This window comes from Osmerus mordax, chromosome 18 (assembly GCF_038355195.1).
Source record: "Osmerus mordax isolate fOsmMor3 chromosome 18, fOsmMor3.pri, whole genome shotgun sequence".
NCBI classification, from domain to species: Eukaryota; Metazoa; Chordata; class Actinopteri; order Osmeriformes; family Osmeridae; genus Osmerus; species Osmerus mordax.
The window spans coordinates 8,053,029-8,067,346 of NC_090067.1; the positions used below are offsets into that span (position 1 = coordinate 8,053,029).

Here is a 14,318-nt window from a genome sequence, read left to right on the forward strand (position 1 = left end):
ACACAAAAGTAAAGCATCCTATCTATGCAACAGAACACTTAATATGCTAACTCCATAAGACCTATCCCCTAACCATGCATGCACGCATGCACACACATGCTTGTGATTATTCCTGAGGGTGTTGAGGAGAATCTATTCAGTTGGGATCAGAGGGGTGTGTATGGGGAAGAGGCAGGCGTATACCCATCGCTAGCTCAGTCACACGCTAATGAGATTAACTATGAATGGGGGAAAGCTGGGGATACCAAACACATACACACTTTCCCTCTCTCTCCAGGAGCACACATACACACACACACTTTCCCTCTCTCTCCAGGAGCACACACACACACACACACTTTCCCTCTCTCTCCAGGAGCACACACTCACCAGTAGTTTGCAGTATTGGTGCTCCAACTTGGCAAGAGTCTCTGAGTAACTACTCCTGAAGTTAGGAGATATATTTGTCTTGGGGAGAAAAAAATCTCATCAAAACCATAGCTCATTCTACTGAAATGACATAGTGGGATTGTGTGTGTGTGTGTGTGTGTACCTCGTAGTTGCGGGCCTCCTTCAGGCTGTGCAGCAGCTCTTCCACAGCAGTGTGGATGGAGTGGTGTGTCTGCAGGTTGTGCTCTACGGAGGGAAGGTCTGCCCCCCACTCAGCACGCTCCAGCAGGTCCTGGAACACAGAGCAGGTCAGCTTTCCGTCAATCCACCCTTCATTTCTACCCATCTACCTACCCCCCCCCCCCCACACACACACTCCATCCCTCCTTCTCACCTGTGTCTCCTCCACCCATCCCAGCAGGTCGTAGATGAACCTCAAGCTGCCCTCGTCCTCCGATGACGACATGGCCACCAGCTGGGACCTGGACATGGGTTTCCTGAGGAAGGAAGCCCCAAGGGCCCCCAGTGCCCCAACGGCCCCCAGCAGGGTCTGGGCCCCCGTGGGCAGGGAGATACCCCCCTCGAGCCCCTGCGGGGCCGCGCCCTCCAGCCCCGTCAGCTGGGAGAAGTGGCCTCTCCTGTAGACGCTGGCGCATTGGAGCCTGAGAGAGACCAGCTCCTCCTGCAGACACGACGCCCTGAAGAGAAGAGAGACCGCTTAATTGTGGAGATACACAGTAGGTTACATTAGGGTCCGGAGGAGCCACCGGAAGGAAACGCAGTCTATGTCAGACATGGGAAACTGAGAAAAACAAAGAGGAATATGTTTCATATTTTGACTCATGTTTTTAACCCCCATCCCCCACACGCCTCCCTGCTGGGCTCGCTCACCTGAAGGCCAGTTGTTCCACCTGGTAGAACCTCTCGTCCCGCAGGATGCTGATGTCCTGGTTGAGCTGACGCAGGAGAAGCTCACAGTCTTGCAGGTGGACGCCCAGCTCCCGCTCACAGCACACGCCCTCCCCCGCCTCCACCCGCGACATGTCCTGGGGGGTGGACGGGGACAGATGAATGGATGTATAGAGAGAGAGAGAGAGAGAGAGAGAGAGAGAGAGAGTGAGTGACAGTGAGAGAGAGAGAGAGAGAGAGAGAGAGAGAGAGAGAGAGAGAGAGAGAGTGACAGTGAGAAGAGAGAGAGAGAGAGAGAGAGAGAGAGAGAGAGAGAGACAGTGAGAGAGACAGTGAGAGAGACAGTGAGAGAGACAGTGAGAGAGACAGTGAGAGAAGGTGCGAAAGGGAGAGGCAGGTACAGTATGTGTACAGTACAGCAGAGATAGTTCCACTCACAGCTTGTAGGGTGTTCCTGCCCAGGGTGAGCTTCTCTTCACAGTCCAGAGCCATGTTCTGGATCTTATTAGCCATCTGCAGCAACAGCTCCAGCCTAGAAAGAACAAACACACCATCAGATCAAACATCTTAACAATGAACTCACATGATCAGCAACCAAATTTACATTAGATTTGAGCTCATGACTGGCAGCCTAACACAATGTTCTTTAACTATATTTTAAGAAGAAAAGATAGTATTATGTGGGCCACGAGGAAACTAATAAAAACGTATTTAGGCGAATTTGTGTGTGTGTGTGTTTGTGGGCGTGTGTATTTGTGAGTGCTTGCATGCAGACAAAGGTGTGTGTGTGTGTGTGTGTGTGCCTGTCGGACCGGTCCACTGCAGGCCGGAGGGCCTTCTCTCTCTCCAGCATCTCCAGGATCAGCTTGCCCCACTCCTCCTCCAGATCGTTGGGGTGCAAACCCTGAGGCAGTTTGATGCGCCCAAACTCCATCCACACCTGAACACACACAGTGAGACACTGTGCTCTCGCAAAGTCCTACAGATCTCGTGGATATTTTGAGGACTGAATTATGTAATTGTGTGTCAACTCAGACAAACATCTATTGATGAATAAAAGGACGTGATGTTTGGAAAGCCCTAGGACACGCCAACACGCACACACGCACACATCCCACAGCTCCCTTTTGCCCCATGATGAACAGTATGCCTCTCGAGGTATTCCCCTCTTCCCCTCCACCCCACGCTGCCTCCAGTCCTCCCTCTTACCTCCAGGAGTCTGTAGAGGTGTTCTATGTGGCTCTTCTCCCTCTCCTTGGCAGGGATCTCTGTCTCTTTGAAATGGACGTACTCATTGTAAAGTGCCTGAGAGAAAGCATGCGGCAGAGTTAGGTCGATAACACTGTAGACAACAGAACACACCGTTTGAGAATCCCCGGACGGAACCAGGATGTCTAAGCTCATCAATTTCTCCTTTCCTCTCCTTCCTCCATAAACGACCACTTCCTTCCTCTCCTCCCTCTATCCTCGGTTCCTCACCTTGAGCTCCACAGGGTTCTGAGGGAAGTTCTTGTTGGCCATGAGGGCCATGTGCTGCCGGCTCCATTGGAGCAGAGATGAGAACCTGGCCTGGTACTCTGACCACCTCTGGTCCACCTCCTGGAGATGGGGAACGAGGGAGGGTCGGGTGAGATGATGATGGAGGGATGGGCAAAGGGAAGGAGAGAGAAAGGGAAATTATTCTCACCACTGTCATTACAATACTGCTGATACTAGTGAATACTGTCTAAATGAGTCAGGAATTGTATGGTTCACTGGTAGAAACTTGCAGTCTGGTGGAAGTCTGGAGACTGCTGAGAGTCTATTAATATCTCTGAATGTAAAAATTGGTTGTGAGACGGCTAACGCACGTGTGCAGCGATGCCTTCTCCTCCCTCTGGGATCTTGGGGAAGGCGTCGTAGATGGACGACACGTAGGTGATGACTGACTTCTCATCTGGAGATGGAACGTCCACGTCTGATGGAGGGAGAGGAGAGGAAGATCATACACGTCGATTTAGAAACAGACATTAACGGAAACAAACAAATCCAAGAGGGACAGAGTGATAGCTGGGGACCATAGTTACCTTCAGCGTCCAATAGTCTGGTGACCCCCAGTGACTCAGCAATCTCAAAGGCCTGCTCCAGGTTGTCACGGTTACTCTGTCGTGACACCACCTCCATATCTATCAGGTCTGGCCTGGAAGGAGAACAGGGGAGTGGTCAAAGAGTGTGTCTGTGTATTCATATGTCTATCTGCATGCGTGTGTGTGTGTTTGTGTGTACCTGTATCTGTGCAGTAGGGCGTTGAACATGCGTCCATTGCTCCAGGAAGAGGAGAAGTTGGTGCAGCGCAGGCCAGGGTAGCCCTCGGTGGCCTGCTGGCTCCATATCAACAGCTTCTCCTTGGCTGTCAGATCACCAGACTCCCCGCTCACGTAGATCTCAGAGATCTGGTGGGAGGAGAAGAAAGGGAGCTTAGACAGGGCTGGGTCAACACACACACATCCATAAGGCCCCTACAGTCTTCCTGACAAGAGAATGGAGAAGAGAAAAGATGGGGAGTTGAAGAAGCTGGGTAGACACACACACACACACACACACCAAGGTCCTTGTATACAGAAGAGAAGACAAAGAAACAAACCAACAAATGCAGTGCTTATTCATGGCCCCATTCCTAATGATTGACACACACACACAACATAACACACTTGCTAACACACACAGCACCATGAGTTGGCAGAACAGAATGCCACTGGGTTTCATTCAATCTGATTGAACTTGTCATTTTTTTTCCACATCCTCCAGCTCTCGTTGCCAGCTCACCAATACCCTTTCAGTCTGCGCCACTGTGTGTTCTTTCATCCCCTCTTTCTTCCTCTCTCTTGTCTCACACTTATTTTAAGACTACCCATCACTATTCGAACTCACTCTCTCCCTCCCTGTCCTATCTCTCCCCACTCTCCTTGTGTCTCCCACCGTCCCACTCCCTCTCTCCCTCTACTTCTGTCCACACACTGACACACTGTACACATTGAGATCGCTTTTGTCCTTTTCTCTCTTTCGTCAGGCTTCCCTCAAACACTTCCCCCCCCCCCCCCCCCCCCCGCTCGGGCCCTCCTCCCTCCCTTCCCTCCACCCCTCTTTTCTCGATCTGTCCATCCTGACAAGAGGGAGGAATGATGTGCATGCAGCGGCTTCCCGTGCCTGGTTCCTGTCATCAGTATTCCTCTGTCATCCCTCCCCGTCTCCCACTCCCCCTCCTCCTCCTCCTCCTCCTCCTCCTCCTCCTCCTCCTCCGCCCTCACTTCTGTCTCTCTGGTGTTAATATAGAACAGTGTGAGAGTCCAGAGAGTGCCAAGAGACTGCAGCAACAGCCAGACGAGAGAGGGGGGGAGAGAGAGTGAGAGAGAAAAAGAGAGAGAGGAGTGGTGGAAGAGGAGTAGGGGGCAATGGCAGAAGCAAAAACAGACTTACATAAACTAATTAGATCAACGTACTGCGTACACAACGTACTGCATACTTACACACCACATGCCAATCGAACCCTCATCTCTCTATTTGACACAAACACACACACACACACCCCTCCCTGGCATGAGCATCTTACAATTAGGATGATTAAAGCAGGGTCCCTATCCGTCCTGCTCTGGCCCGAGCCCTCTCACACACACACACACACACACATACCCACTGGTACCCAACAACACACAGGCAAACAACCACTCTCCAACACGAACAAACTTTTAAATGAGCCGCTTTGACGCTCTCTCATACATACACACAGGCCTCATTCAGACAGGTAACACACATCAGAGCCATCAGGACTCAATAACCCTGAGCAGGAACAGTGCATTCACCAGACTAGGGCAGAGACACACATCCATGATCCAGCAAGACAGAGTAGAGGGCCCTGAGGGGCCCAAACTGGCCCCGATAATTGGGAGGGGTGCACGGAGAGAGCTTAAAGAAGGACAGTGTTGGAGATGTAGAGAGCTCGAGGCGGTAAACATTGGGGCAAAAGAAGAACAAATGCAAATGGGGGACGAGGGAGCGGGGGTCGTATCGGTGCCGAATGAGAGATGAGGAGACTTCCCTTAGGGAAAAGATGCAGAGGAGAAGGCTGATGAATGCGCATCTTAAATCCCGGTTTATTCAGATGAGGGTATCACACACACACAAAGGCGATACATGCTGTCGCCGACCGTCTGTGCTGACACACACACACACATCCTCTGAATGAAAGCTACAGCAGGATGAATCCAGGACCATCGATCCCGACCTGACGCAAGCACTCGTAAACGAGAGCCACTAAGGAGAGTGGGCTCTATGCCTACAAGTGTGTGTATGTGTGTGTCGGCTTGCATGTCAGTGGGTTTCCTTTTCTCCATGACTCAGCAGTTCAAGTCCAAACAGACACACAGTGCCACAACATGACATCACTTAGACCGCAGCACTACAGCATGAGCTCCCTACTGACACTGACGGGAATTTTCGAATAGCTCGAGAACGTAAACACACAAAGACAAGCCGAGATACATCTCTGTGAGACTGACACGCACCAACACACTCTCTTTCAGTAAGTGGGTCTCCTGCACAGCCAGGATTGATGGCGCGTGTGTCTAATGATAGGTTTGGGGTTAAACTACTACAGTCTAGAAGGTCCTAGTGATGAACAGCAGACTGTAGAGCGGTAAGGAGCCCATTCGGTCCCTCCGTTTTCTCCCAGCTTTCTGCCCGCTTTCCCTACAAATAACCTCCACGTATTTCTACCGCTACTGTTACAGAAATCACTGGAGAGCGGGCTGGCAGGCAGACCCATGCTGGGCATAGAGTACTCGACACAAACACTCACATCGGTTATATAGATGGAGCAAAGAGAGACTAGGGTGAGATTGGATGGCCTGCGGGAAATAACGTGTAATGGGGAGGAAGGGGGAGAGAAGGGGAAAGACGGAGATGGTCTGTGCTCTGTTGATTAGGCTCCTGGGACCGTGTCAGGAAGGATGGAAGTAAGTAAAGAGCCTTCTGCAGGGCTGATAAAGTCAGACAGGACACACACACAGAGAAATGGTGGAATTACTGCCGACGACCAAAGGCGCAATATACACACAGAGACAAAGACACACATTCATAAATGGTTCCAAACATATAAACACGCCCACACACCAGCAAACACACACAGACATCCATGCACCTAAAGACTAGAAACACACACTAGTTGAAACATTCATAAATGCCTCCCACACACACACACACACACTCGGCAGCAGCATAAACCTCTCGTACATTAGTACCCTTCCAAGTCAGAGAAAGGGAGGAAGAGGGATCCAAATGGAAACTGTGGCAGGAAGACAAAGAAGGTGGGAAAAGGAGAGAAGGGAGCCTTTTTTTAGAGAAAGAAGGAATAGGAGAGGAACAGAGATCAGAGGTCAGAGCCAGGGAGAGATGGAGAAACAGCGACCCCCAGACCCTGACCTGAGGCAGCGGTTTGACCCAAGGAGACAGAGGGCTATCCCCCATTGAGTCCAATCTCTCTGAAGAGCTGCTGGTTATCCCAGCCCAGTCTCTCTGAGTGGAGCCCCCTGCCTCGGGGGAAGTGAGTGGCAGGTCGCTGGCATAGCCCGACTCCTGGATGGAGGGGCCCTCTGGTGTCTGAACTGGCCCTGGTGTGTCCAGACTGAACTCCTTCACTGTTCCAGTTTCCTTTTTCAAAGTGAGTTTGGTGGTTATGCTGAGCCCAGCAGCAGCCATTTTGGCTGCGCTAGTATCTTCCATTTTGGCTCCCCTGGAGTCAGCCATTTTGGCTCGGCGTTGGTCCTCCTCAATGAGCTGCACTTTGAGGACGTTCCCCGTCACGGAGGAGGGGGTGGGCGGTTCCACACGCACTTCTACCTCACTGTCACTCCCCCCCCTCCACACGGGGGAGCCATAGTCGCTGGGGTAGACTGTCCGCACCACACACAGCTTGCCCCCCGCCTCGCGGATGTGGACAACCCCTTTGTGCTCTCTTTTCGTGGGCGTGTCTGTGACCACTTGTGTTCCTCCCCCTCCTCCTCCATCCTCTGGTTCCTCGCTTCGTTTCCCCTCCTTCTTGGGCCGGAGGATCCAGGGTCTCTCCAGAACTCCCTGGACCTTCTCCCGGACGCGGCACACTCTCCCCCCTCCTGGAGTGGTGCTTCCCAGGGGCAGTTCATCTGGGGCTGGGCTGTGTGTCTGGCTGGGAGCCCCCGCCTGGCTGCTGGAGGTGGAGATGGTGGTTCCGAGAGGGCTGCTGGTGCCGCCCCCTCCCTGCTCCTCAGGCTGGTAGAAGCGCCCCCTCCACGTAGGGCTGGGCTCAGGGGAAAGTTCCAAGATCCTGCTGCCCCCCAACCCCCCCATGCTGGCACTGACAGAGTCGGTAAGCAGAGCGCTGGGGGGGTTGGGTGTGGAGAGAGGCACCGAGGAGTGGCTGCTGGGTTTGTTTACCGAGTCACTAGTACTGTCATAGGCCGAGAGCCCCGTGTCTGTGACAGTAGCCCTCTCTTCCTCCTCCTCCTCCTCCCCTTCCTCCTCTCCTGGCCTGTAGCTTCCCTCTCTCTCCTCCTCCTCTTCCTCCGGCGCTCCCTTCGAGCGCCTCTTTCCTTTGCGTTTCCGCCGGAAGCGGAGGCGCCTTTTTGGGGAGAGGGGAGGAGCTCCGCCAGAGCCGGCCTCCCGGGGAGGTCTCACACACCCCAGAGAGCTCCCCATCTCAAGGACGACGAGACGGAGGGAACACGGGAGTGAAGGAGAAGACCTGGGAGCGAGGGACTGGCAGTTCACCAGAAGAGTGTGATCCCGAAGACACAGAGACCTTATATGACACCTGACTGCTGTCGAGTCAAGTTAGTGTTAGCGTGTGCCGCTGTCCTATTAGGAGTCAGCGCCGGTCAATATCTCCAGCCGGCTGACGGGCTGTGGGTGAGGACAGGCAGTGAGACACAGAGAGGTCAGTGAGACAGGTCCGGTCTGAGGGTGAGAGGACCACTGAGGCCACCGGCTCGCGTGTCACAGCACCGTCTGCAGGCGCTACTCCTCCAGCTCTCCTTCTCTCTCTCCGCCTCTCTCTCTCTCACACACACACTGCAGCAGTTCCTTCCCCCCCTCGCTTCACAGCTCAGGCACTGCTGCGGACCGCCCCGCTCGCCCGCCCTCTGCGGCCCCCTCCCCTCCTCCACCCGTGCGCCGCCTCTTCAGTCGCTCCCTCGTTCCGCCGAGGAGAGGGACAGGCGGGTCCCAGAAGGGCTCCAGTCACGTCAAGGACAAGCGTTCTGTCAGCACAGCAGGGAAGAGAAATAGAACCAGGCCTGGCTGTGTACAGGTCTGGTGGTGTGGGGGACGGGGGGGGGGGGGGCGATGTCCCTCCTGGCCTTGACAGGTGGGAGTAATAGTGGTACAGCAGAAAGACAGGAAGTTGACCAGAGGGAGAGGCTGGGTGAGTCGGAGCCTGCCCTTCTCTCTCTTCAGCCCATTCGGCGGTGGTCCCACTCCCTCAGTGTGCGTCGCCCCTGGAGCCCCAGCAAGGACCAAAACAGCGATGACGATGCTGATGAGGGTGATGATGATGCTGGAGTCACTGGTCGTCTCATCTCCCTCGTTCTCAGGCTGTGAAGCTCCATGGAGTGTGTCGCACGTCCTGGAGGAAAGCTGCCGCGCACACGCGCTCAGTCGCAAGCCCACAGTGTTTTGGATGCCGTGTACCCTGTTGCTCTGTGCGGCGCTGTAATCCAAGTGTTGCCCACGCGGCCCTCGTACCTCTCCTCAGCAAGCCAGGTTCATATAGTATGGGTAGTCCTTGCTCTGTGTGAATCTTATGGCAGAGGGAGCAGGTTTAGCGGCTGCCCTGGTGGGAGCAGCAGCAGTGGTTGTGGTCGCGGTCGTGTCGAAGACTCTGTAGTAGCGCGGGTGTCTCATTCTGCCAAGGCAGCATAGGACCCAGATTGTCAGTGGGCGGGAGGATAACGCGCAGTCAGCCAATCCACCATCAGCTTGTTCAAAACTCAATCAAGGCACATTGCCGCCCCCAACTCTACACCTTGCTCTTTCTCCTGCCTGTTGAGCCGAGGTGTGCTGTGACGTTCAGAGCAGGTTCTCACGTGGGTTCTGGCTAATCTCCTCCGAGGAACCGCTGGGGTTTCAGATGTGAGAAACCCTCCTGGGTCAACGTGAAAACGACCATCAACCGATGTTGGAATGACGTAAGATTGACGTTGGATCAACTTTCAAGCCACCTTGAGTCAGAGCAGCACATAACAGGAAACTGTGGTCACATGAATACACCGTAGCATCAGAGATAACAGGAGGCTTGATGCCTCGCAGACAGACAGACAGACACATACAGGTTGCTACCTGTAGCATAGCATGAATGCTAGCATCGCACTGTCAGCAATGATCCTGTTATTTCAGAGTTGAAGGACCCCCCCCCCCTCACCAACCCACACAGCCCAGTTTCACATGCCTCTCCCCTGGATACCGGCTTTGATCGTTTCCGTCAATCCCCAAATCCAGAGTCCTCGTAGTAGTCTGCAGTCCTTCAGACTGGTGTTTGCCGCCTCTCTGCAGCGTACAGCCACGTCGCTAGCTAGGACGGTATCCACAGTTGGCAAGGGCACGGTATATTCCACAGGCAGAGTGTGTTGTGTCACAGACAGACAGAGAGACAAGACTCCCTCTTTTCTTTCTTTTCTCTCCCGCCTGGTCTGGTCTGCGGAATCTAATTAGCCAGAAGGCTGGGCTGGTCTGGGCAAGGCTGGGTCTCTCTCCGTCCTGTGTTGTCTTCACTGGAACCGGCCTACATACACACACACCACGGGGAAAGGCTGGGGCTGAGGCTGGGGGTAGGCTCTGTTGTAACAACCTCCATGGTTAAAGAACGAGATGGTCGGAAGAGGAGGAGAAGAGGAGAGGATGGCTCCGGTTGAAGGGAAAGCATAGTTCCATCAGGCAGGCTTGGCTGAATTGATCCAATTGATACGGTACTCCCCAGACATGCGTGTGAGCGTGCGAGTGTGTGTGTGTGTGTGTGTCAGAAAGACACTGTGTGGCTGCAGGGAAGGGCGATCATTTGATCAGCTGAGTGTGAGCCTTCCCTTGTGTGTGTGTGTGTGTGTGTGTGTGTGTGTGTGTGTGTGTGTGTGTGTGTGTGTGCGCGTGTGTCTCGAGGCCAGGGGAAGCCGGGGGCCCCAGCAGCTGCAGACAGCCTGTATTCCTCCCTCCCTCGCTGGCTTCTCTCCTCTGTTCCAGCCCCTGTTCGCTCGTAGACACCGGCAGGCAGAGAGAACGGCTTTATCTCCAGACTGCTGCAGCTTCACATACTGCTGCTGCTCTCCCTCTCACTTTCTCTCTCTCTCTCGCTCGCTCCCTCCCTCCGCTTCTCTCCTCCTCCTATCCGCTTCCTCCTCACCGCCCCCGTCCCTCCCTCCCTCTCTCTCCCTATCTCTCTTTTTCTCTCTCTCTCTCTCTCTCTCCAGCTAGGGAGCTCGGAGCTTTATGATGCCATACAGACTCTCTCTCTCATACACACACACACACACAAACACACACACACACACACTCACTTGACCCAAAAGCTTCCCTGGTTGGCAATCAGCTGCTAAAAACTAAGTCTATATCAGATTGGAGCATCAGTGCAATGCAGTGAGCAGCACCTTTATATCATTCTCCATCTCCTTCAATTTCTACCTCCATTCATCCCTCCCCTCCCCTGGCTATGCAGGGCAAGGAGGTGAGATGGAGAAAGAGCGAAAGAGGAAGAAAGAGGGAGGGAGGAAGAGGGAGGACGGGATTTGGAGTATTAAAGCGTGTTAAAGAAAGGAAAAGGAAAAGATTGTGTGCAGGCGACTCTGAAAGAGTTTGAAAAGATCAAGGAGGATCAGGGAAGGGCAGCCCACCATGCGATAAAGCCAGATGGAGATGACAAAAAGGATGGGGGGATGGAGCAAGTGGAATAAGAGAAAGCTGTATGTTTCCCAGCTCAGGATCCATCCCTGTCCAAGTCAACCATCATGGTTTAGCCCACCATCTTCACGACACGTGAGGTCTCACTCTCCCACACACTGACGTGATGTGCTCCTGTGAGGCAGTGCCCCCCCCCCCCTCCCCCCGCCCGTCCCCTTTAAGGCTTTAATTCATTCACTGGTATACTTTCAACCCATCACAAACTGACGTGTGATAGGAAACACAGTGATGGAGAAATATAAATAAGTAAACGATGTTTCTCCAGTGATGGAAAGATGAAGTCCTTCCTCCAGTGATGGAGGGAGGATGAATCTCTAATGATCCACATGAAGGAGATCAGACTCTAATCAGGTCCCCAGAGAGCAGCCCCTGAGCCCCAGCCAGCCCCCAGACTGAGCCCCAGACTGAGCCCCCTCGCCTCTAGAGACAACACACAACCCCATACTGTACCACTTACACACTTTTCCCAAATAAACTATACCATCTAGGATTTTAAACAGACATGGTTTGCTTCTTGGTGCTGGTTTGAGGTCAGTTTCATTTTCAAGGGCCTCATGATGTGATTAGTTGTGATCAAATCACGCTGATCCAGGATCTGTCTCTTAGGGACAGTTCTCTCTTTGTCCCAGCTCTCTGCATTTAACAGATGCAGGTCACATCTCTGCAGCTGTGATGAATCTGTTTAACTAAGGTTCCTACCAGGTCAAGAATTATAGGACGATTTAGAGAAGGCAAGTGCCCGGTCTAGCCAATCAGAGGCAGCCACAGCTCAGCTGGAGGTGGGGTTAGTAGCAGTCGTTCACACTATTGGTGTCGGTGGGCTCAATGGTGACCTCTAGTGGTTAAGGAGAGGCACTGAGGGGAGACTTGCAGCACTGTTGCATCAAGGTTACGGAAGCATTTCTAACTTTCGAACAATCGATGTTTAAACTTCCAATTAATAACATTTTTCAGTTTTTGTCAAATGTAGATTCATTCTACAAACGTGTAAAAAGGTTGATTAATATACTGTAAATGTGTCATGCAGCTTTTCCAAAGAACAGAAAAAAAGTTAAATAATGGGTGCAAGGGACAAGACAACAGTCACACAGACAGACAGGCAGCCAACCAGTGCGGCAATCCTGTCTAAGTTAAAACCTTTTGTGCTTGTTTTGAGGCTCTACTGAGGCAGTGTGTGTCAGCCCTGCAGTCAGAGGCACGCTAGCTTCTTGCACTAACACAACATATTTCCAGGATAACAAGCTGGCCCTAATGAGACAAGACAGCCCATGTGAGGTCATAAGAGTTTTGAACAATGACCACATCCAATCAGATACAGACTTCCTGGAGGCCAAATCCCTATGGGAACAGGGTTCCTGGAATGAGCAAAGGTTCTGTCATTCTCTCCCTCCACACACTCTCTCTTTTCCTTCACTTTCAGGCCCTATTCTATCCATCAGCTCTGGGTTACCCCCCCCCCCCCCCCCCCCCCCCCCTTGCCTCTCCCCTTCCTTCGCTCACACCATTCTGCTGATTCATGCTGATGGAATTGGCTGCAGAGTCATGCGCCCCTGTCTCCCTGGCAACTGCCTGGCAGTGTCACCTTGTGTGGTGATGTCATCAGACTTATGACTGCTCACGCCACCCCCTGGTGGTCAGACATGGAAGCTGCAGGGGAAACGTGGCAGTTGACCAAAAGCTTAACCATGGTCTAACACCGTCATTTTCTCGGATTGTAACCCAATATCATTATTATATTATTATTATAAGTCAATAAGGAGTAGACATTTACAAAATCTCTGTCTGTGATTGACTGTGGAGGTGAGTCAGGTGGCTGAGCGGTGAGGGAATCGGGCTAGTAATCCGAAGGTTGCCAGTTCGATTCCCGGTCAAGCCAACTGACGTTGTGTCCTTGGGCAAGGCACTTCACCCTACTTGCCTCGGGGGAATGTCCCTGTACTTACTGTAAGTCGCTCTGGATAAGAGCGTCTGCTAAATGACTAAATGTAAATGTAAATGTATACAAATTTCCCAGGTTGACTCATACAGACAGTAGTTTCAGAGACAACTTTGAGGGATGTGTCTGAGCTGAGGACAAAGAAAGGACCTTGACATGACATGACTTCAGTCCAAACATGTTGTCCTTGTGTATCTGCAGTCACACACAACCCTGTCTATCTGCCCGCTGGCCGCCGTGATGCTAACTCAGAAGCTACCGCTAGCTACAGCAGAAGCTGCTTTGACCTCATGTACCAAGCTCCCAGGCTTTTTCCAAAACAAAACAGTACGCCATTTGAGGTGAACACACACACACGCACACACACACACACACCACCATTACTCTCGTTATTACTGTAAACACAACAGTACTGCACTTCGCGCCAAGTCATGTGTGAACACGACACACCCGCAAAACTCTTGATGCATTTCAACGACAAAACATAGTTCTCTCAGTCCGTCCCTTGCTCCCTTCCTCCCTCCACAACAATAGGCAGGTTGACAGGCGCTTCTGCAGCCTAAATACTTTAATACAGTCTGCCACTGGCACCAAAGTGGCTCTGGAACACAAATCCCACACACTCTGAGCCAGCTAGGGCCCCGAGAAAAAAACTAGACAGTGGAGGACAAGAGGCAGGCACATGGATACACGCGTCACACCCATCAACACAGTATGGTGCCCCAGCACCCCCAGAGCAGCAGCAGAGCAGCAGAGGTAAACACACACTGACCTGGAAGTGCAGGATGATGGTCCAGATCAGACCCAGGGTCAGTTTGGGGTTACCGTCCGTGATGTCATCGTTCCTGATGTTCACTAGTTTGACCTGGGAAAGGGAAACATGACCAGAAACCAGTCAGAGATGACGAATGAGGTGTTAGGCGTGTGTGTATATATATATGTGTGTGTGTGTGTCTTTCTATACCTGTCTCTGTTTGAGAAAGTCCAGGGCTATCTGGACGTTCTGGAGTCGATGGAACCTCATTCGGCCTTTCTCTCTGGGCTGTATGAAGACAGGGAGTGAAAGAAAGGATAAATGTGGAAGAAACAAAGAGAGTTGTCCACACAGCACACCATATTAATGTCAATCCCAACCCAAATGCAGTGAGGG

The 14,318-nt window shown here is 52.5% G+C and overlaps 1 protein-coding gene across 1 annotated transcript in view; it reads right to left on the reverse strand.

Moving 5' to 3' along the window:
• The window catches only part of macf1a (microtubule actin crosslinking factor 1a), a 132,528-nt gene that overhangs the window by 71,657 nt on the left and 46,553 nt on the right, over positions 1-14,318 (reverse strand). Inside the window, 13 exon segments of the mRNA XM_067255330.1 lie at positions 370-447; positions 533-661; positions 764-1,067; positions 1,261-1,415; positions 1,717-1,810; positions 2,091-2,218; positions 2,488-2,583; positions 2,758-2,877; positions 3,129-3,235; positions 3,345-3,457; positions 3,544-3,710; positions 13,941-14,033; positions 14,133-14,210. Of these exon segments, the coding sequence (XP_067111431.1) occupies positions 370-447; positions 533-661; positions 764-1,067; positions 1,261-1,415; positions 1,717-1,810; positions 2,091-2,218; positions 2,488-2,583; positions 2,758-2,877; positions 3,129-3,235; positions 3,345-3,457; positions 3,544-3,710; positions 13,941-14,033; positions 14,133-14,210 (1,662 nt within the window).